General features: G+C 25.8%; 1 protein-coding gene across 1 annotated transcript; it reads right to left on the bottom strand.

Annotated features, from left to right (window-relative positions):
• Positions 1-1,182: 1,182 nt before the first annotated feature.
• On the bottom strand, positions 1,183-21,613 carry LOC119662438 (kinesin-related protein 4). The gene is made up of 13 exons (XM_038072061.1): positions 21,249-21,613; positions 18,551-18,673; positions 18,370-18,481; positions 18,068-18,302; positions 16,428-16,750; positions 15,805-16,359; positions 15,325-15,540; positions 8,800-9,914; positions 5,044-8,735; positions 3,546-3,785; positions 2,352-2,514; positions 1,469-2,043; positions 1,183-1,398 (listed from the first exon to the last, which is right to left on the bottom strand). The coding sequence occupies exons 1-13, from the start codon at positions 21,385-21,387 to the stop codon at positions 1,270-1,272; spliced, it is 7,617 nt and encodes a 2,538-aa protein (XP_037927989.1). The 5' UTR covers positions 21,388-21,613; the 3' UTR covers positions 1,183-1,269.
• Positions 21,614-23,839: the final 2,226 nt, after the last annotated feature.

Here is a 23,839-nt window from a genome sequence, read left to right as displayed (position 1 = left end):
CTTACAATTATTTGTCTAATAAACCTATACTCGTAAAAACATTTCTACAATAAATACACACTCTTGTAAATATTTTTATAATAAACTTTATAAGTATAAATTTTTTCATATCCACATATTTTTATATCTTAATATTTTTATAATATCTTTATATTCTTATAAATATTTTTCTAATTAACATATAATATATTCTTATACATATTTTTATAAAAATAATCTTTCGCAAAATTTTTGAGTGCGATGACCTGAAAGATCGTTGCCAGAATTCCACACCCACCTCCCCTCCTGCGTATTTTATTAAAATAAATATATTTATAAGATAAATAAATATGTAAAATCAATAAATATATGAAATAAATATATATATAATATAAATAAATATGTAAAATAAATAAATATATAAAATACGTAGATATATGAAAAAAATATATATATAAAATAATTAGATACATAAAACAAATAAATATATAAAATAAAGAAATATATAAAATAAAAAAATGTATAAAACAAAGAAATATATAAAATAAATAAATGTGTAAAATATAAATAAACACATTTATATATATATAAGATAAATTAAAACAAATAAATTTGTAAATTAAATAAACATAAAAATTAGATCAAATTTACTTATATTAATGTCACAATAAATGCTTTTGTTTAAAATAGTAATTAAAAATATTTAATATTATTTCCTAATATCAATTATAAAAACTTGTATTGGTAATAGAAAAGTTACTAATGAAAGCAAAATATAAAGGAAGAAAATAATATAAAATAAAATATAAAGTAAAATATAAAATAAAATATAAAATAAAATATAAAAAAAGCATGTATATATGTTAAACAAAATAGTGCAATGGATGAAAAAATGTATTCGTTTAATTGAATTTTTATTTGCGAAAGGGAAATAAATAATTTATGTGTTTTTAAGTTACAAAAGCCTTAAAGACTATGACTAATTTATTTTTGAATGACCAAAAATATTACAAAATATTTTTAATTTTAAGAACTTAAATGTTCGTATTTAATTTAGATGTTTAAAATCATCAACTATGTTTCTTTACAATTAAATTATTGTTTTACTTATTATATGTATATTTTATATAATTAAAGTATTAATATTAATTAATTGTATATGCAATTTAACATTTGAACAATCTAAAATATTTTAAATGATTAGATTAAGTATATTAAACTTGAAAATTATTAGCACCAGTGTTTTGTGATTAAGTACTATAAACAAAAATTACATATATACTATAACTGCTATTTATTCTCAGAGAGAGAAGCGCGTAATTTTAAATTTTCTTCCTGACGTTTGTGCAAAATAATCTTTGCTTCTTCATATTTTATTTTGAGCTCTTTGAATTCCTTTTCAGTAATCTCCAGTTTGAGCTAAAAATGAAGATAAGAAAAGTTAAACATACATATATATACTCGCATAAATATTATATAAAATAAATACCTTAAGAGCCTTAAATTGACTAAGTTCTAAAGCCGAAAGAACGCTTTTATTTTCAGAATTATTCTGATTTTCCTTCCCAGCACTTATTTGTGATTCTAGCTTCTTAATTTCGTTATAACGAGCACGGCAAACTGTGCGAAGGTCTCGATATTTCGTCTCCAATTGTTGAATTATCGTGTCATACTCGCCCATAGTTTGCGTGCCAGCTTCCACCATATCCTTTTTTACTTTATCTGTAACATTAGCATCGTTATTGCCATTAACCTCACATGTGGGCGATGAAATTGCAGCAACAGCCTTTGTATCAGAGTTTGCAGAGTTCACAGACTTTTTCGAGATATCAACGACCATTTTTGCTTTCTTTGCATCAATTACTGCTTGTTTAAAACGTTTTATTTCAAAACGATGATTTTCTTGCTCTTCGTGCAATCGTTGTTTCAGTCTCACATTTTCAGACTTAAGTGGATGATTTTTTAATTGCATGTTAAGTGTAGTTACTTGACCTTCCCGTATAAAGAGAGTGGATGTTAATTCCTTAACTTTTTCATTTAATTCAATACAACCACAGTTTGCGTCTGAAAATGATAAAAATAAGTAATTAAGTCCATTTTTAAAAATATAATTCATATTAATTTGCTAGATAACATAGAGTTCTGATTGAGGTTAAAATCAGTGGACCTTACCAATCATCACCATTTTTGTAATAAGCTTTCATAATTTTAACAAGTTTACTGAGTATTAAACGATAAATGTTAAAAAATGACAAAAGTTAAACTAAATCTTGTATTAGACACATGTGACTGAAACATATCAGGAACGTAAAATAGATAACCCTTTAAAAATTTAAAGCCAGAAATGTTTAATAAATTATTTATAAACTTACCAGTCGGGTCTGTCATTACTTCTACGTCACGATAGGCACCCCATAATGACTGACGACGTCTTTCATCGTACACACTTCGACGCTTGTCTCTACGTTCTGCGCTTTCATGTTGAATAATTTTTTCCTTTTTATCAGATAACTTATCTTCCACATTAATAGATTTCTGGAGAATGTTAAAAATACAAAAAAAAAAATATTTTAATAAACTTTTTTAATGTGAAATTATAAAACGGAACTTATTTATTTATAAACCTAACAAAAAAAACATTACATCAATATAAATAGTTTAAAACTAATACACTAATACTCCGATTTGCGTCGCCCCGATTTGCGTTAATTCAAATTGCGTTCCCAAAAAAAACATAAGTTTTGACTTCGAATTGCTTTGATTTTTAATACATGCTACAGAGGGGATCATCCTTTTCTATGTTGTTGGTAACATTTTTTTAAAAGGGAATTTACATTTATTAAGTTTTTAGTTAAAAAGAGTTAGTTTACATTTACGTCGTTAATTGGGACCAACAAAAAGCGAAATTGAAACAATACAAAACGAATTACATTAACCACATATCTCCCAAAAATATGGTGCTTTTTGACCACTTGTTTATAAACAAATACGTTTTAACTCATTGAACATCGACAGGGCCTTATTCTGAATTAATATTTTGCTCAAAGGCACTCTTCTTTGATTCTAATTTTCTATCCAAATGGATTTAAAGGACTCCATTTTTGCAATTAATGGACTTCCTTGCTTGACCTGCAAATGTGTGACAGCTTTTCCATTATAGCTTAGCTCTTTATATTGTCCGCATCAGGATTACAAATCGTTCTTACAGAAGCTGGACTTAGAATTCTCACAATGTCAGCAGGTTTTTCTCCAAGTTAAAAACATTTTTAAATGTGTAACTTTTGTTCTTTATACTTTATACTTTCTTTATACTTTTCTTTATACATTTCCACTTCACAACACAAATGTAAACTAACACCTTTTAACTAAAAACTTAATACATATAAGTCCCCTTTTAAAAAAATATGATCCTCAACAAATAAAATGGGAATCCTCTCCGTACGCATATATTAAAATACGAAGCAAATCGAAACATCACCAACGCAAATCGAAGTCGAAACTGCGGGGTATAAGTGTATACACATTTGCAAACAGTTTTAAAAGGAAGTTAGTTTTTTCCTTCTTACCTTAACTAGATCCAAGCTTCTGCGTTCTGGAGATGTTGATAAAGATGAAGAAGACTGATTTGTTTCATTTAAATTACCGAAACTATCAATTTTCTTTTGAGACAATTCACTTTCAAGTTTCACCACAGCTAGTTGCATTGTATTGAGCTTCTTTTCAAGAGCTAGTTTTTCACTAGTAAGCGAATTAATAGTTTTGATAAGAGTAGACTTTTGATTTAAATAAGAATCCTCTTCTGAAGTCTATTATTAGAAAATAAAATGAAATTATTAATAGACATATTCATTACTTAACGTAACATATTTAAATAAGAAATATAGTTTAAGTGTTTAAGTACGTATTGAGAATTTTTAAATAACTTAATGGTTACTACAGCAGACTAAAGGGATTTCGCGCTTAATTACTTTCTTAATCATTCATCTAACTTTTTCTTCTCTTTGGCTTCGGCCATTTATGAGGTGCTAGCTTAAAATTTAAAATTGATAGAAATATAGTTACAATATTCATATATATATAGCTTAATAAAAGATTTTTCACCCAAAACCTGACAGTGTTGGCTAATTGTGTCCAAACAATTTAGTCCAAACAAATTATATACGACCTATAAACTAAATAAGAATTTCGAATATTTCCTAAGACCACAGATGATGAGTAATTTCAATAAATTAACTAAATTTTTGTGTTTGTCCTTTCTTTGCTATTCGAAACCCTCTTAATTTTAAATAAATAGCTTCATGACAAAAAAGAAAGCGTAGCTTTATCGACGATACTAATTAAACTTTAAAATAAATAATATAAATAAAATAAATTATATATATAAAAAAAATAAAATAAACTATGTAAATAAAATAAAACAAATGATACAAATAAAATAAATAATATAAATAAAAAGATAATATAGATAAAATAAATAAAATATATAATACAAATAAAATAAATAAAATATATAACACAAATAAAATAAATAAAATATATAATACAAATAAAATAAATAAAATATATAATACAAATAAAATAAATAAAATATATAATACAAATAAAATAAATAAAATAAATAATAATTAAATGATTAATATAAACTAAGTTATGTAAATAAAATAATTATAATTTTTATTTAGGCTACTCTCTGGTCTTGTGACTGGGATGGAAATAAAGAATTAATTTATTTCATTTTTCCACCCGACAAAATCAATTAATTTTTTATATGCGTCCCAGTCACAAGACCAGAGTAGCCTAAATAAAAATTATAATTTAAAAAAACAAAACGAACTGGTTAAATTAATCTCATTATTAAAATAAATAATATAAATATAATAAATATATAAATATAATAAATAATATAAATATAATAAACAATATAAATAATAAACAATATTATAATTCAAATATAAACAACATAAATAAAGTAAATAAAGTAAATAATACAAATAATGTGAATATAAATAATGTGAATAATATAAAAAATAACTACCAAATTGTATATAAAATTCTTGAACTTACCAATTTCTCTTGAAGATTGGTGTTAATGTCGTTTTGTTCTTGTAAAATTTCCTTGTACTTCGATAATTCGGAATTTAATTGAGATATTTGTTCATCTGATAATTTCTTATTGAAACTCAACTGTGTCAATTTCTCATTCTCATTCAACAATTCTTTATATTGAAATTGTAAACTTTCAATTTGATTTTGTAGTTTTTCATTTTCTTTTTCTAAATAATTTAGCTGCAAATTTAGCCGTTCTTTTTCTTCCAAAGTATTTGTATAATTATGCATTGCAATCTGGTCATTTGCATTACGATGACTTTTAACCAATGTATTATTTAAACTTTCATTCGGTTTTATCAGAGATATATTAGTATGCTTTAAATATTCGATATTCGGCTCTAGATTTACGGATAAATTTACACAATCTTTATGCTCTTTTACAGCCTTCGTAACTTTGGCCAACTCTGTGGAAAGATCCTGAATTTTGGATTCTAATTTATTTTTTATATCACCGCATTCCGCATGCTTTTCTAAAAGAACATTTTTACTCTCTGTTTCTGCGATAAGACTCATGAGCCTAGATTGCAATTCGCCCATGGTCTTATCACATTTCGAATGTTCTTTTGCAATCCCTTTGTAATGTTCTAATTGCTTGCAAAGGTTGACAAGTTTTGATTCCAGTTTTTGACGAGCTGGGCTGCATGTCGTGTGTTTTTCTACAATTTTCTTTACATGATCCAATTCTTTATTTTGTTGACTTATCTTAATATCTAATTTTTTGCGTATTTGTGCGCAGTCTGCATGTTTTGCCACAATTGCCTTTACATCATCCAATTGTTTGTTGAGGCCTTTAATTGTAGATTTTAATTTTATAACATTATCACGACATTCTGCATGTTCTTCTATAGTTGCCTTTGCTTGCTCCAACTGCGCAGATATATCTATGACATTAACTAAATCTTGTTGCGCTTTGTGTGCCTCATTTTTATACTGTTCTAGCAGTTTTTCTAGATCAACAACTTTTTCATTATATATCTTTTCAGATATTTCTGCCGAATTTTTTCGCTCATCAAGCTCAGTCTGCAAACATTTATTCTCTTCAGTTAATTTATTAAGCTGATCTATATTTTTTACAAATTCTCTTTCATTTTCCATATATATAATCTCGTTCTTTAGTTCTTTATTATGTGCTGTTAACTGAAGAATAATCTTTTCTCTTTCTCCAGCATCAGATTCCAATTTTGCATAATCTAATTCCAACTGGCTTGTACTACTTTTTAAAACAGTGAAATGTTCCATCAGATTATTGTGATCATCTTGAAGAGACTTTATATCTTCCATAAGGTTTTGAAAATCAATTAATAAATTTGACAACTCTACTTTTGATTTATTTTCCAATTGTTTGGCGGCATTGCAATCAGCTTCTACTAAATGCAGTAGGGTAGTTAGATCGCGATTTTTTTCATCAAACTCTTGGATTGTTGTTATTTGCGAGGAATTAATATCTGTTAATGATTTTATTTGCTTAATGAGATCTTGGATTTCTTCATTTTGTTTGGAACTTATTAAATTTACCGAATCGTTTTCTTTTTGTAAAGAATCTAAAAGAATTTTCGTTTCACTTATTTCATCCGTTTTTAATTGTAAAGCAGTTTTCAAGTCTTCATTAACGATTTTAAGTGAACTATTTACATCAACCAGCTCTGCTATCTGTGATTTCATTTGCATATTTTCGCTTAAGTAAGCTTCCACTTGGACATTTTTCTGTTCAATTTCAATTTGCAGACTATTTGTTAATTCGGTATGGCACTTTATAACATGATTAAGATGATTATTTTCAGAAGCAAGCTGGTCAACTACTCCTGTTAGTGAATTATTTCTTTCACTTAATACATTCACCTTTTTTTTGTATTCTTTGGCATTTTCTAGTTTAAAGTGTAATGTTAACGCTTCATCTTTGAAAGCGGTCTCTGATATTTTAATTTCATTAAGTAGCACATAAAGACGATCATTTTTCTCCTCAGCCTCCTCGAGCTTGGAATTCAAAATTTCATTTTCCGCTTTTAATATATTTCTACACTCTTCTAGTTGTTCCACATACTGATCAATCAAATTACTTTTTTGACTATTATCATCTGACAAAACCTTACTTGGTGATGGAGTTAAAGCGTCTAAAACTGGTTCTAACGGCTTAACCCCTTCCAGTTCTAAATCAAAACGATTATCTGAATTAAGTTCTTTCGCTTTTGTTTCTTCATTAACATCAGCAGTGTCAATCTTCGTTTCTAGTGTTTTGTTTGTAACTTTTAGCATATTATTCGATTCTTTAAGTTGTTCTACATGCACACTATACAAATTGTTTTCATCAAGTGCTACTTGAAGTTTAGACTTTATGTTTGCATTTTCTACTTGAAGTAAATTTACAAATTCTTTAAGCTCCATTATCTCAATGGCAAATTGTTCGTTGTTTACTAAAATTATATATAACTTAGATTTTAAATTTTCATTTTGATAAAGTAACAAATTCCTGACATTTTTAATATTTTCACAATGTTTTCGTAATTGATTTAGTTCATATTGTAAATCACAGTTTTCATCCATGCATACTTCTTGTTTCTCAGAGGTATTTTGATTTAGTTTAACCATTTCACCGTTTAAATCTCTTACAATTTTTAAAGCATCACCGTATTTTCTAGACATTTCTACTGTATCTTCCAAAGTTTTCATATGATCTGAAATTGTACAATTTTCTTCCTTTGCAATATTATTAGTTTCCACAATTAAAGTTGTATTAGAATTTTTTAAATTTTGAATTTCTTCTTCAAGACTAGCAATTTGTTCTTCATAATTCTGTTTGAAATTTCTTAAATTCTTGCGGAGTTCAATTTCATGAGCATCAATTTTATCATATAATGCTAGTTCCATACTATTTTCAACATCCTTTAGATTCTTCTTTTCTTTTTCTATATTATCATATGCTAATTTCAGCTCCTCTCGTAGAGATTCGATTGACTGCTCTTTTGAATTTATGATTTGCAACTGTTCTATTTCTTTTGCTTGCATTTCTTTAATGATTTCTGTATAATTATTTTCAATTTCTTTCAGGTGGCCACTTTCAGGGGGAATTAAAAATCCACCAGTAGTATGATTTGAAGAATCATTAAATAGTTTCGAACTAATAGAATCCATAGAATGATCTAATTTAAGTGTACTGTTCTTTTGTAGATCATTATATAATAACGTTATTTCGGCATGTTCTTTTTCTAAATCTTGAATTTGCTTTTTATACTCAGAGCACGCGCATCTTTCCACAAGCAATGACTTTTCGAACAATTCATCTGTAAGTACTTTAATGTTTTCACGTAACTCATTTATCACTTTTTCAGTGTCAATTCTTAATTCGTAAAATTGCTCCGTTTGTAGTTTGATCGTATTCTGTATATCTTCAACATTTACATCATGACATTTATCGCAACCAATTACAGCTTCAATTGTTTCCGTACTAACTGTTCGCTTTTGAATTGACACTAATTGTAAATTATTTATTTCAGATCGAAGTTGTTCGTTTTCTTGTACATTATCCATCAATTGATTAGATAAAACATCATATTCTTTTTGTAATTCATTTATATGTTGCTGTTTTTCACTTAGCTCCAACTTAAGTTTAGTTATGATATTGCCACTACTTTCAGCTTCATCCAATTTATCTAAATGTATAAAAACAAAAAAGGTAATTTATATTATACAAAATTAAATTAAATATATACAAACCTTTATTATATTCAGCCTCTGATCTACTTAGTTGCGCTTTTAATTCGCTTATTTTAATTTCAAACAATTCATTTTGGCTATCCCTCCCTTTTTCAAGGTTCTGAATCTGGTTTTGAGCTTGTATACATTGTTCTTTTAAGTTACTAATTTCTGCCTGTAGTAACTTATTATCACGTTCCAAACCCTCTATCACTTGCAGCGATTTCACATTTGACTGTTCGAATACTTTATATTTTTCCTCTAAAGTCTTGTACTTTATTTCGATGGCATCATACTGTTTCTGTATAGTAATAACATTCTCCTTCTCGTTGAGCCACAATTGTTCTAGTTTTTCATATTTCTTTAATAATAAATTCATTTCACCTTGTGCTGCATTAACAGACTGAGAAAGTTCATCATTTCTCATATCAGCCACACACTTATTACCTTCTAGAATACTATACTCCGTTTGCAGGATTTCTAATTTACTACGCAACGCATTTATCTCATCATGTATATTTTGAAAGTCTGTATTATCATCACTAGCTGTTTTGATGGCCATTATTTTAGCCATTTCCTTCTCTGTCGACTTCAAATTATTTTGCAATTTTTCATACTCAGAAGTCAGTAAATCAAACTCCTCCTTTACTTTTTTATTCTCAACCAACAACAGTTGCATATCTACACATTTCACACAAGACCTGAGTTCACCATTATGTAAATTGGAACTTCTGTTATTATTTTTAGACTCCAAAGTAAATATCAATTTTTCTTTATCATTTATCACATCAAGCAGTTCATTTTCACGTCGTTGTGATTTTGATTTTAGGCTTTGATATTCAAAATCCAAACTGACCAGTGTCCGATTTTCCATATCCAGTTGCTGGTTAGTTTCCTCTACCTCTGAGAGTTTTTTCTGATAGTCTAATATTTGAGCTTCAAACTGAGACTTTTCAACTTTGTAGGCATTTATTTGACTTTTGCACGTTGATAACTCATATTGTTGGGTACAAAGTTGTGATTTAATTTCTTCCAACTCCTTACGATACTTTTCTAACTCAACTTCAAACTGGATTGTATCTGTATCCGTGTTGTCAGCTTCTAAAGACTTTGTTTTTGCTTCCAAAATACGACATCTGAAATATATTTTTATTATTATTAATTTGTAAAATGTAAACTTAAATATAGAACAAATACTTCAACGCTAAGCTAATGTTATAACCAAGCCCATCAACCGAAACTGAATCATAAGCCAAAAACCCAAAAATAAAACCCCTTATGTTTTTTATATTTATAACATTATTATTTGTAGTGAACAACAACAACAAAGATTAATATTATATTATTTTAATTAATTGAATTTTTGGCTGACCAATTATATTTTAAGTATGTATGGATATGTCACTGGACCTAGTCCATATGCGGACCTAGTGTATTTAGCTCGTAGTAAATAATTACTTATTGTCATTCATACTTGATAAATGTATTTCAAAAACAAAACAATGTTAATTTTTTTTTGCCGAACCCTTCTTGAAGTGTTCAAATAGAAATGAAAATACAACAATAAAAATTTTTAGTTAGTTTATATACAACGCTGTTTCTGTTTATTGCCAAAAGTACTCAAAATAAAATATTGTCAAGTGAAAAAATATGATTTTTTCAATACGAAAATCGGAAACGAATCAGTACCGGAAATACATCCGGAATATATACACACATTTGTCTTCAGTTAGTAAAATTTTAATGATTGACAGATAAAAGTTTAAACACAGTTTTTAATTATAAATGTAATTTTATTTTTTATTGAACAAATTCATTAAATATACTTTTTGAAAAGTATGAACAGACAAGATTTCGATTTTCCACACACAACCATTTGACAAAGGATTTTAGTAAAAACAAATATTTTGAAGAACTATTTTTCCACTGAGCTACTTGGTAATATAACTCAGTTCTTTTCGAGATATCGAGCTTTAAAATGTGTAATTTTTTTCATAAAAATTACCACATATTGCTACTAACCTTAACGTAGTCAATGCAAAAATTACATATACTAGCGCTAGATGGCGTCGATAGTTTTTTTTAATATAAACAATGTAAAAACTTAACAAATTTAAAAATCGACATTTCTAGAAGAATAATTAAAAATGCAATTAACATCTTCTTCTTTAATTGTTATATTAATATTAAGTATTCTTCAGTGGCACGAAAAGTGGCTAAAATCTTATCTAAGCACAACTAAGATTAAGAATTATTTCTTTCATATAAGCCAATAAGTCTCCTGTCAATTATATCATAATATATTTAAAAAAATTCAATATCAATATAACAATCAGCGGGTTCGCTGGCATTGTCATATCGTGAGATTGGATCAAAATGCTCCAGTGGAAAACCTATTTGAAGCAGAATTGAGGGTAAACTATGTCTCCGCTGGAATGATCAAGCTCTGTGAGAGTACTAACCGCACTTGAAGTACGAGATTAAAGTAGATACGCAGGAGCAGCTGAGAGAGATGCTGTCGAGACAGCCCGAAACCCTTTAACGCGTTGTTATGGCTATTTAATTAAGTGATTATTTTAAAAATGTCTTCTTTGTTTTTAATAGAATATTAGAAAATATTAAAACTACGCACTTATCTTCAATAAGAAAAGTGATATTCTGAATTGAATATTTTAATTAAAAAAGTAATTTCAAAACTTACATAATTTATTTATGTTTTTTTTGTTTAAACCAAGAAACATGAGCTAAGATAGGCGTAGGTAAACTTTTGAATATATAACAACAGTTACTGGTAAATACATGACATTTTAATACAACGTTAAGTAACGACTAATTAGCTTAAAAATAAGTTGAAAGGGTTTTTTTTTACTTTTTTAAATTAATCATTTAATTTTATTTCACATTTTTTTCCAACCAATTCAACTAATTCAACTTCAAGTGTAAAATTATTGGTTTTCAACTTATATATTTTTATCAAAACTGTTTTAGGCACATGTGATACGAACTTAGACGCTATACATAGAAGCCAATAAAAAAAAACACTTATCATATTGATATAAAGCGCGTACACAGTACACAATTCGCCCCACCAACTGCCAATGCACATACATACTATGAATCTTCACCACTGAACATTATCTATAACTTCTGGATACAAATCTCACACATTTTTCCGCTTTTCACACGCACTAAAAATAGAGAAATGTACTTTCTTCTATGCACTTTTGGTGCATGTTTTTTTTTCGTTTTTTTTTTTTTTTGTTTTTTTAATTGTATCTTTTTTTTTGTAGTTTCTTATAGATTTTAATACATTTAAATAATAAAGTCGTATTCGTATCTTGTGGAATTTATACTCTTGGGTACACAACACCAACAACAACCAACAAAACCAAAGCTGCAAAAACAACAACGAGTTTCAAATTCGCAACCTAAGCTCATTAGCATACAAAACAAATAGTAGAAAAAAAAATAAAAAATAAAAAATAAAAAACAAAACACTAACAACAAAAACCGATAAAAAAAAAATTATTGAATGGCGCATAAATAATATCGAGATACTTAATGGAGCAGATCGAAATTAGCGCTAAATGAAAAAACACAATCAAAATAACAAATTTGTTGCCTTTTGAAGCGACGACACCGTTCCAATATGGCAGCTTATTTATTGTATTTAGCACAAAAATAAAAACAAAAAATAAATAATTAAACCAAACTGTAGAATAGGAACTTAAATAGGTTTAAAAAGTATTAATGTAAATTTATCAAACAACAAAACAATGTGATTACCGCTCGGACTGCCACCGCTTGATAAAACCCACCCGTACCAACGGCGGCAAAACACCAAGTACTTCAAACTCAGCCACATAATGATTTAGCCAAGATATCTCAACTCTTTCATACCTGATATTTTTTAACATTTTGTTTTTATTTTTGCTTTTGTTTTTGTTTCTGTTTTTGTTTTGTTTTGTTTTGCTCAAATCGTATTTTTGCGCTACTTGTTTTGACATTTATTGTGTTCCCTATGGTATGTGTTATTTGACAAAACCGAATAACGTCAATTACTTCAAAACAAGCTCAATTGTTCAACTGTCGTTGTATAATTGTTATATATTATATATCATATATTATCTATTATATACATTATATACGTTATATATATTATATACTATATATATTATATTTATTATATATTACACATTACATATTATATATATATATATTACATATTAAATATTATATATATATATATATTAAAGCATATATATATATATATATGTATATATATATATATATATATATTATAGCATTATCATATTATAATATAACAATATTATAATATATATATATATATATATTATAGCATTATCATATTATAATATAATAATATTATAATATATATATATATTATAGCATTATCATATTATAATATAATAATATTATAATATATATATATATTATAGCATTATCATATTATAATATAATAATATTATAATATATATATATATTATAGCATTATCATATTATAATATAATAATATTATAATATATATATATATATTATAGCATTATCATATTATAATATAATAATATTATAATATATATATATATATTATAGCATTATCATATTATAATATAATAATATTATAATATATATATATATTATAGCATTATCATATTATAATATAATAATATTATAATATATATATATATTATAGCATTATCATATTATAAATAATATATAATATATTATAATATATATATATATTATAGCATTATCATATTATAATATAATGATATTATAATATATATATATATATTATAGCATTATCATATTATAATATAATAATATTATAATATATATATATATATATATTATAGCATTATCATATTATAATATAATAATATTATAATATATATATATAGATATATATTATAGCATTATCATATTATAATATAATGATATTATAGATTATATATATAATATAATAATTTGGAGTCGTAGTTATCACACTTGCAAACGGGTCAAATTTATCAAACGAATAAGCTTATATTTATTACTAGGTTCAGATTTATGTTGGAAACTCTGCATTGTGCATCAAAGTCCACTTAAGTTTAAAAAATGTGTCCTTATCATATTTATTATACCATAGGAAAACAGATAAGACATAGAACCTCATAGTCCGCCAAAAACTCGTAGAAAATCAAAACAGTCAGCGCACAGACAATGTTGAAAAAACACTATTCCTGATTTAAGCAAAGGAAAATTAACCGAATACGTCTCTATAGTCAAATGTACCATAATTTTATAGAATTATAATTCTGTCAGCTGGTAGGAGAAGACTTTTCTAACATTCTTTTGACTGGTCAAATGACACCAATACATAGAGTGAAGCACAGTTTCCTATTTTACTACAGAACTACCAGCAGGCCGAAAGTAGTCTATAACCCATCATTATACTAGTACTACTACCACTGCTGTTCTTCTCTCCTAAGTGGAGTTTAGGGCCTCAATCAATCCACCATTATAGTTCCCTATAATGACTTTCTATAGCCCAAATTTCATTGAATGTCTTTTTGCAACACAATGATCTGTCAAGCACAGATACCATAGCACTGAGTAGATTCACCTTTAGTTGTGGCAGCTGACTGGTACAATTCTTGTCCTATTTCGACCCAGAAGTCATTCTTTTTTTGTCTTATCTTGCTATCTCGTATTTGCTTATACAAATTAAAATTAAAGTACATTACCACACTAACAATATATATGTGATCTTATGTTATCAACTCAGGAAATATTTGATCAATGTAATCATAAATTATAAAAATTGGCAAAATCAGTTAATAAACCAATATATTTGCTATATCTAACAGCCAATGCTCTAGTCAAAATAAACTTTCTACTTTTGAAAATAAATGTAACATTTTGTTGATTTTGAAATTTTATACCTTTTGAATCTACAGAAACAATTCATACCATTTCAATGATTTAAAAAATACACGATCTCTTAGGACCAGCAATCCAAACGGACACAAGCATAAAGTACACAATATTAAAATGATTATAAATCTTTATAACTTTCAACAGATTATTAATGTTTATGCATTTTAAATATAACATCTAGTTAAACTAACATCTAGTTAAATGAACATCTAGTTACTAAAAGATTGAAAAAAAATGAGAACGAATAAGATTATTTATATGTATACTGGTTTCTAAAGTAAAAGTGTTATTAAAAAGATACTAAACTAAATTTATTACCAAGATTTTATCTAAGATTATCTATATTTATATTGTTTTTGCTAGATATTGTTTGATATAAAACGAATACTAAACGAATATAAAACGAATATAAAAGGCATATAAGGAGAATATAACTACTTTGATTAAGAAAACAGACCCAGTTTTAGAAAGCAAAATTATTTCATGCTATGATTTTTTATAAAATAATGGTTAAGATTGTAGTTTAATATATGAAAATAGAGCCGCCACATAAATAATTATTTTTAAAGCTTCACAATACAAAGAATAGCATATATATAGACTTACCGTTCCTCACTTTTCTCGAGTTGTTCTTTGGCAAACAATAGCTCAGTCTGTGCAGCTATATATTGTCGTCTTTCACCTTCAAGCAATTGGTTACGACTAACAAGATTTTCAAGAACTTCACTCTGTGCCTTATAGGTCTCGTGTTTAACTTGTATGGTATTTTCAAGGTTGGTAAATTCTTCTAATTCCAATAAATCTTGTTCTATTTTTTCCCGACTTGCATTTCGTAATATATTGATTATTATATACAATGGATAACATATAAGTAAATGAATTTTTACAGAGATTGTAATTTATACATGATAATTGTGCATAGTTGAGATATAAACATGCACCAAAAATATTAAATGACTAAGTAGTAAAAATATTATGTGGTGATATTAAATAGAATAGTTAAAATAGATTGAAATTAAAAATTAGTTTAATAAAATAGTAAATTAGCACCACCAACAATAAACGAGAAAATAATTTATTACATACCTAGAGCCTGTATTCCTTGGAGTTATGCTAACCGTACGCACTTCTCCGTCAAACGCATGTGTTGGGCTTGTTTCTTCGCGAACTTGTGTTAGTTGTTCTTTACCGAAATTATATTTTTCACCAGGTACAAATTGTTCATCATCATCAGAATTAGCAGTCAAAGTTAACAGAGGCGTCAAAAAAGCAGGAGAAATTTTCTTGACATTACATGACAACATGTGGCTGTGAGATTGTGGAGCTGGCGTAACTAAACCGTAAGATGTAGATGGTGTACCCTGCTCAGTATTTGGATTTTTTGTAGCAGGACACCAAGTCCGACGACGATGCTTAGCATGAAGTGAATTATTAATAATTTTATGAGTTTCGCCTTTTAAACGTTGTTCTAATTCACCGACTTTAATTTTGGACTTTTGAGATTCATTTTTACGTCGCTCTATTTCTAAATCAGTCTCTAATGCTCGAATTTTTTGCTCGAGACGTCTCATCATCGTAGCATCAGACACATTTTCATTTACAATCGGTTTATTTTTTAACGTTTTAGCACGCAATGCAAAGCTAAATAAATACAAAACATTAGTATAATTTAATTTATCTATAATATAAATTATTTTATTATAGCTTACTTTATAGTCGACAGTGTTTCTTCTAAAGCCGATGGTTTAACAGCACAAATAATTGCAGTTAATGCATTACCACCCAATGAGGCTTGTAAGATTCTCGTTAATTTGGAATCACGGAAACTTATATATTTATCATCTTCATTTTCAGATAAACGCTGTATAACAAGACTCAAAAAATGTAAACTTTTGTTTATATGACCACCTTCGATTAGACGAGCACCACGAGCACCTGTCTGATCAGCACGCTCTGAGCCTGCTAAATCGACAAGATGCAGTACACTTTGAATAACAGCCTCACCCTTGTCTATTTTCGTAGACTCAATCATCTAAATGTAAACGAAACATTTTGTTTTATAATAGAATGTTTATTGTATGTATACATAACATATAGAATGTATATATAACATTCTATGCAGCATATATTTATAAGAAGCATTTCTAATATATAACAATAATGTATATTTAATATTTATAATTATAATGCATAAATAATATATTTATAAAATATGTTTTTGTATAGATTTATAATGAAAAATGCTATGTGTTATCTTAAGATATCTATCTTCAGTTAAGGAAGGGAACAATAGTGAAATAATTTTTTAATCGAAAACTATATGTAATTATTGTAGATATTTTTAAAGTACAAGTGTCAGGAATCGAAGCCTGCCGAATTTCAACCGTGGACTCGCATTATAAAACAAAAAGCCAACGCACACTTTATTAATGTTATTGAAATTAAGGGTTTGGTCAATATTTTCTTTATATTTCAAAACGGCAATTGCAAATACTATGTTATTTTAAGAACACATAGATCATTGTTTTTGCTATCAAAAGATTTTACATATAATCGAGCTATAGAGTCACTAAAGCTCTAGAGTCTAGGGATAAGAAAAAACAATTGTACATATGCCTGCCTAGACTGCTTATAATAATATAACAAATATTCATTTGGTAAATATATGTAAAATATACATTAAGGGAAAAAGTATATATTTTGGAATATATATTTGCTATATTATATTATAATATATGTTTGCAATATGTATTTACAATATATATTTGCAATATGTATTTACAATATATACTTGCAATATGTAAAACTCGATTTTCTATCACATGACAAGGTTCAGAGATCAAATTACATACAATAACAAAAAAATTCTTTAACTCGAAGTCTCCATAAGTCAAACATTTTCTTTGCAAAATGGTACCTTCGATTTATGGAAATTTGACTCTATTTAAAACATATATTTACAATAACTATTATAATATTACTATATAATAAATATAATAAATATAATAACTATATAATATATATTTACGATATATGTACAGTGAAGTATTTTTTTATATAATAATTTGATAAAATTATAAAAAAATTGACAAAATAATTGGTTAAATAAAGAAAACAATTTTGTCAAAAATTGAGTCGGCTTGTAGAAATTTCAGTGGCAGAACTTTCTGTCTATTTAAACATAAAATACATATTTAATATTAACAAAATAATTAAGTATATTTCACATATATAGACATTGACGTATAATGTATATATTTATAACATATATAAGTTCATAAGTGAACAGCAAAAAATGTTCATTTAAATACTTAACCAAAAAGTAAAAAATATTAAAATCAAAACTTACGATCCTGAATATAGCATGCGAACGGCTAGATCGTTCATTCATATTTGTTTCACCAGTTGTCCGTTCCTTATTACCAGTAACAAAATGATACAAAAGTTCTTTCTCAGATGTTATATAAGCTTCCTTGCAAGTAACATTTATCATACCGGATGGTGTTTCATGTATTTTCAGATCTGTGTTCTTCTTATCAAGTAAATCATAGATCTTTTCATTATAAATTTCAATATAACCAACACTATAATAAAGTGAAAAAATTAGATTTTTACTGTTAAATAATAAAAAACAATACTTTCTAAACATACCGAATTAAGAATTTACGATCAGTAATTTGTTCAATTTGTTTAAATATTTCCTTAAATGCCAAAAGTATAACACCAGGGTTCTCCGTATCCCCCATCATGGTATAGGTTTTACCTGAAAAATTTCAAAGGTTTATTAATTTGATAAAGAAATAATTCAATAAAATTATAAGAATTCGCATACCTGAAGACGTCTGTCCATAGGCAAAAATAGTACCATTAAAACCTTGTATACTTGAGTGAACAATTTGTTTGGCCATTCTATCAAAAATCATTTTATTGTCACTTTGTTGATCAAAAATATGATCTGAAAAGAAGAATATATATAATTTGCAACTATACATATAAACAAATATAATATATTATATTCTTATAATATTCATATATTCTTAATAATAACAACATGTGCCCTTCTTAACAACATATGCCCAAATCCCACCCATATCCCAATCCATGCTTACTCCTAAATAGCCTCTTCTTTTTTCTTACACAAACAACACCTAACCACATTTTAACCCATGTATTGGTCTTGTAATTTCTTTCGTGTTATTTGCTTTACAGATCCCTGCGACTTACAACAACAACAACAATAATAATAGTATAATATTAATAATAATATAATAATAATAATATAATAATAATAATAATACTAATAATAATAATATAATAATAACAATATAATATAATAATAATAATAATATAATAATAATAATAATAATAATAATAATAATAATAATAATAATAATAATAATAATAATAATAATAATAATAATAAATAATAATAATAATAATAATAATAATATAATAATAATAATAATATAATAATAATTATATAATAATAATAAATAATAATAATGATAATAATATAATAATGATAATTATATAATAATATAATAATAATATTATAATAATAATAATATAATAATAATATTGTAATGATAATATAATAATCAATAATAATAATATAAAAATAATAATAATATAATAATAATAATAATATTATATTATTAATATTATTATTATTATTATAATAATGTAATAATAATAGTATAATAATATAATGATAATAATATTATAATGATAATAATATAATAATGATAATAATATAATAATGATAAAAATATAATAATATAATAATGTAATAATAATGATGTAATAATAATATTGTAATAATACTAATATAATAATCAATAATAATATAATTATAGTATTACTAATAATGTGATAATAATAGTATAATAATAATGATAATAATATAATAATGATAAGAATATAATAATAATAGTATAATATTGATAATAATATAATAATAATAGTATAATATTGATAATAATATAATAATAATAGTATAATATTGATAATAATAACATAATAATAATAATAATAATATAATAATATTAATAATATACTTATAATAATAATAATATAATAATAATTATATAATAATAATAATAATAATGTAATATAATATAATATAATAATAATAATAATATAATAATAATAATATAATAATAATAATAATATAATAATAATAATAATAATATAATAATAATAATTTCGGTGTGAAATTGATAAAATATGTTTTGTTTAATATTATTACTATAAATTTTTTGTTATATATATACAGATCTGTGATCACCCTATGTCCCTAATTTACGCCCCTGCTTTCTAGCATAGATGAACCTAGCTCGCTAGATATTAAGTCTATATGTTCACATCCCTCTACACTGATTACTGGAATGAAATTCCCTCAATACTGTGGAAATCTTTTCCATTCATTTCTAAGAGTTGGTTTTAACGGGTTCAAAAGTTTTACACTGTGTCTTTCGATGATTCACCTTTAATATAATAATTAACCTTTTTTCATGATCATATTTTAATAATTTTAATTATAATTACTACTTAAATAGGTTATTTATTAATTATACTATTTTTTATTTTTTTTTTATTTTTTAAATATTCATGACGCCTATTACAAATTTACGTGGAATTTTAGTTACATCTATTATCACTTAGAATTGATAGGTCTATGTGTGTCTTATAGCCAGGCCTATAGTTGTCTAATAGTTGATCAACTTATCAACTTAACATATATAGAAATAAACAACAACCACAAGTACAGTATAATGATCATTTTATATCTTAAAGAACTCTAAGTGAAACTTTAAAAAAATAAATTACTTTTTTCGAAATTAAATTTAATTAATTAAAAATATTAGTATTAACATTGTAATCTGAATTACTCCAACCGAAAATGAGAATTATGTATTTTCTATTCAACGGCTTTGCAGACAACACAAAATTGACAACAAAACCGCGACAGGCAAATGACAGCTTCCCTCGTCTGTGGATAACTGACATGTCACATACATTAACATCGTACCGCGTATATTATTTATTTGACATCTTGCTATCAAACGCCTTCGCTATTCCCATTAAAATTTTATAATTATTTTTGTTAAGAATATATAAAATAATTTATTAAACTTATATAAAATTGTTTTTTTAATGTAGGTAAATATTTATCATTTTTAGTAATAAAAAAAAAACTTAATTTTATTGTGACATCCAGAAAAGAAAGAAGAAGAAGTGAAAATAACGCAAATAGCGCAAATAACTCGAAAGCCGGCATAACCTCACAAGGATGTATTATTGCGCAAATATTATTTAAGGAATTCTAATATGAACAAAAATTGCATCAAAAAATTTCCAATTGGACAAAATAATGCCAAGTTATATCAAAATACTTTTTTTTTTTAACAAATGCGAAATGCAAGATAACATAACATGCAAAGCACTAATAAACAGTTTTATTTAAAACTGACAGCATTAGACATTTCTTATAGTTTGTTTTATTTAACTAATATTATGAATGCAATTACCAAAATAATAGCGTTCCGATTTTCCCTCAATTAGCTGAATAGAGTTATTTTCAACTTTCCACAAAACACTTTCATCTTTTTCCTTGCGAAGCAATGGTCGCATTTTAATACCAACATGCACCGAATTTTTCGAACTCATGTTGATTGTTTTTTAATTCACGTGAACAAAAGTACAAAACTATACAAATTATATTTGCTTATTGTTAAAACTACCGAATATCACATCACATTAAACACATCTGAACAGTTCCACAACTCAAAGCAATATGGACGCTGAACAACACCAAACATGAAGCAAAAAACGACAACCGTTTTAAATTAACGCGCCGCTGTCAAAATTATCACTGACAGTTAGTGATGCCACCAGTTCTTATATTTGTTTTCTAAAAAAATTTTGACACAAGAACTCTATTTGCATAAATACGTATATCGCTCAATACAAATTTATATTAATTTAATAATTATTATATTAATTTTAATATCACTTTTTATATTTATTTTTCCTTTCAGAGTTGTGAAAAAATCTGCATATGACAGTAGGTTTCCACTGCTTACTTAGTAAATGTCACTTACTATATAAATTTCGTTAACCATACAAAGAGCTTTCGTGTTTTTTAACTTACTTAAAAATAAAAAAATTAAAATTAATAATAATTTTTCCACAAGGAAAATGACCGAAATTTAAAATATTTTGTATATAACGTGAACAAACAGCTGAACTGTAAACAAACGAACTGAAGAAGTAAGTATTTAATAAAATCTTTGTATTCATCAATTTAGTATGTAATGGATATATAAAATACATGTATATAAATGATTTAATACATCAATTAAATATAAAATGTTTTATGTAATGCATTATTAAATCAAGTTTATTTGAACAAACAGAAACTCTCTTCGAACTTTCTGACACATAAAAGCTCTTTCTCATGCAATAAGTACCTTATCAATTATTTTAATTGATAATTTTATATTAATTATTTATTTTTATACAAAATATGCTTGCTTTATGTGCACTTCGCTAAAACACAACATTCGCCAGATAATTCTTCTAAGAATTGTTTGTTTTGATTTGCAATTTACTGCACATTGTATTGAGCCGCCATATTTTGTATTGGTTTCTGCCCCATTGAAATAGTTCCAGACAGCGTTCTCTAATAAAAGACAATTAAAAAATAATTTGTTTTCTTTGGATGTTATTTTATCACAAATGTCTGTACAGATTTTGTTTTGATTATATATCAAAATTGTTACAATATACCACACATTCATCGAAAATACTAAGTTATATTACATGCGATGAAATAAATTTGTATTTACACGAACATCGAATAATTTTACTAGATAATTAATACATCATCTATACTGATTTTGCAGCATACCACATCCAAATGAGAAGCAACAGATGTAAAAACAGCTGTTTCTTTTTTCATTTTTGTTTCGTTACAAGCATATATACATAAGTTTTGGTATAGGAAGATTGCAAGGAATTATAAGAAATTTGTGTGGGTATATTGTTGTTGTTTATTGGAAGCTCGCGCAAGGTGTGCATTTCGTGCACTTTAAAATGAGCTTGCAAGACATAGTCAACACCCTTAATATTTTGATTGAAATTTATTCGTTGATGAGAAATCGAAGATAGAAATTTTCAAATTGAGAGGTGTTAATTATTTTTATGTTATTTAAGTTAATTAAATGGAAATTAATTTGAAAACATGTGATACCTTTTAAAAATGAATTGCATTTTGTTAATTTCAAAATGAATTGCATTAATAATAATAATACAATATTAATAATAAATTACGCTGAATTAATTTTTTTAAATTGAGTTTAAGCTTAAATTTAGTTAGTAGAAATTTTTTTAAATTTATTTTTATTCAAAATTTCTACCAAATATATATCATCATTTTCCATGCTGCTTACAAAACAGATGAAGCAAAACTGCTTATTAGTAAGCAATGTAACTGACACATGTGACGTGTTCGCAAAAAAAAAATAAATGTAATGAAACTACATTTTTAGGCAAAAAAAAAAAATACTATATTACGTTTTAATTTAATAATTTAATGACTGCATGGCATTTATTACAGTTCGCAGTTAAAGACCTTTATTGCAATATGTATTGCACAGAATATTATCCATATATGGAATTTATGACGGTATGGCAGCCACGTGGTGCAAGTGTCGAAAAAATTGACACTTGTTTAAATTGAAAATATGACGGCGAATTGCCTTGAAAAGATAGAGAAACAAAGAAACTGAAGAAACTGTAAAACATAAACAAATTAATGCATGAAAATGTTAAATAAAACGAAAATAAACGAAATGCACTATTTAAAGTTAAGTTTAGTTGTACACATAAAAGATTCTTTATTTTTAAATAATAATTGAATTGTGTTAAATTTGATTGCAGGCTTTTAGTTTTTTTGATATGCTATTTTTTTTATTCCTTATGTTACGCTGTTCGTTACTTTGTTTGGAAATTGCGTATATGAAAGCCGTCGCTATGCTTTTCAAACGTATAATGTTTGCATCGATATGTAAAATGCTATATATTTTCGTTGTTGTCCAAAGACCTATGGTTGCATCTG

The sequence above is a fragment of the Teleopsis dalmanni genome, chromosome X (assembly GCF_002237135.1).
Source record: "Teleopsis dalmanni isolate 2A chromosome X, ASM223713v2, whole genome shotgun sequence".
Lineage (NCBI taxonomy): Eukaryota > Metazoa > Arthropoda > Insecta > Diptera > Diopsidae > Teleopsis > Teleopsis dalmanni.
The sequence above is the reverse complement of the archived record's forward strand: the minus strand, read 5'-3'. Positions and strand labels throughout refer to the sequence as shown.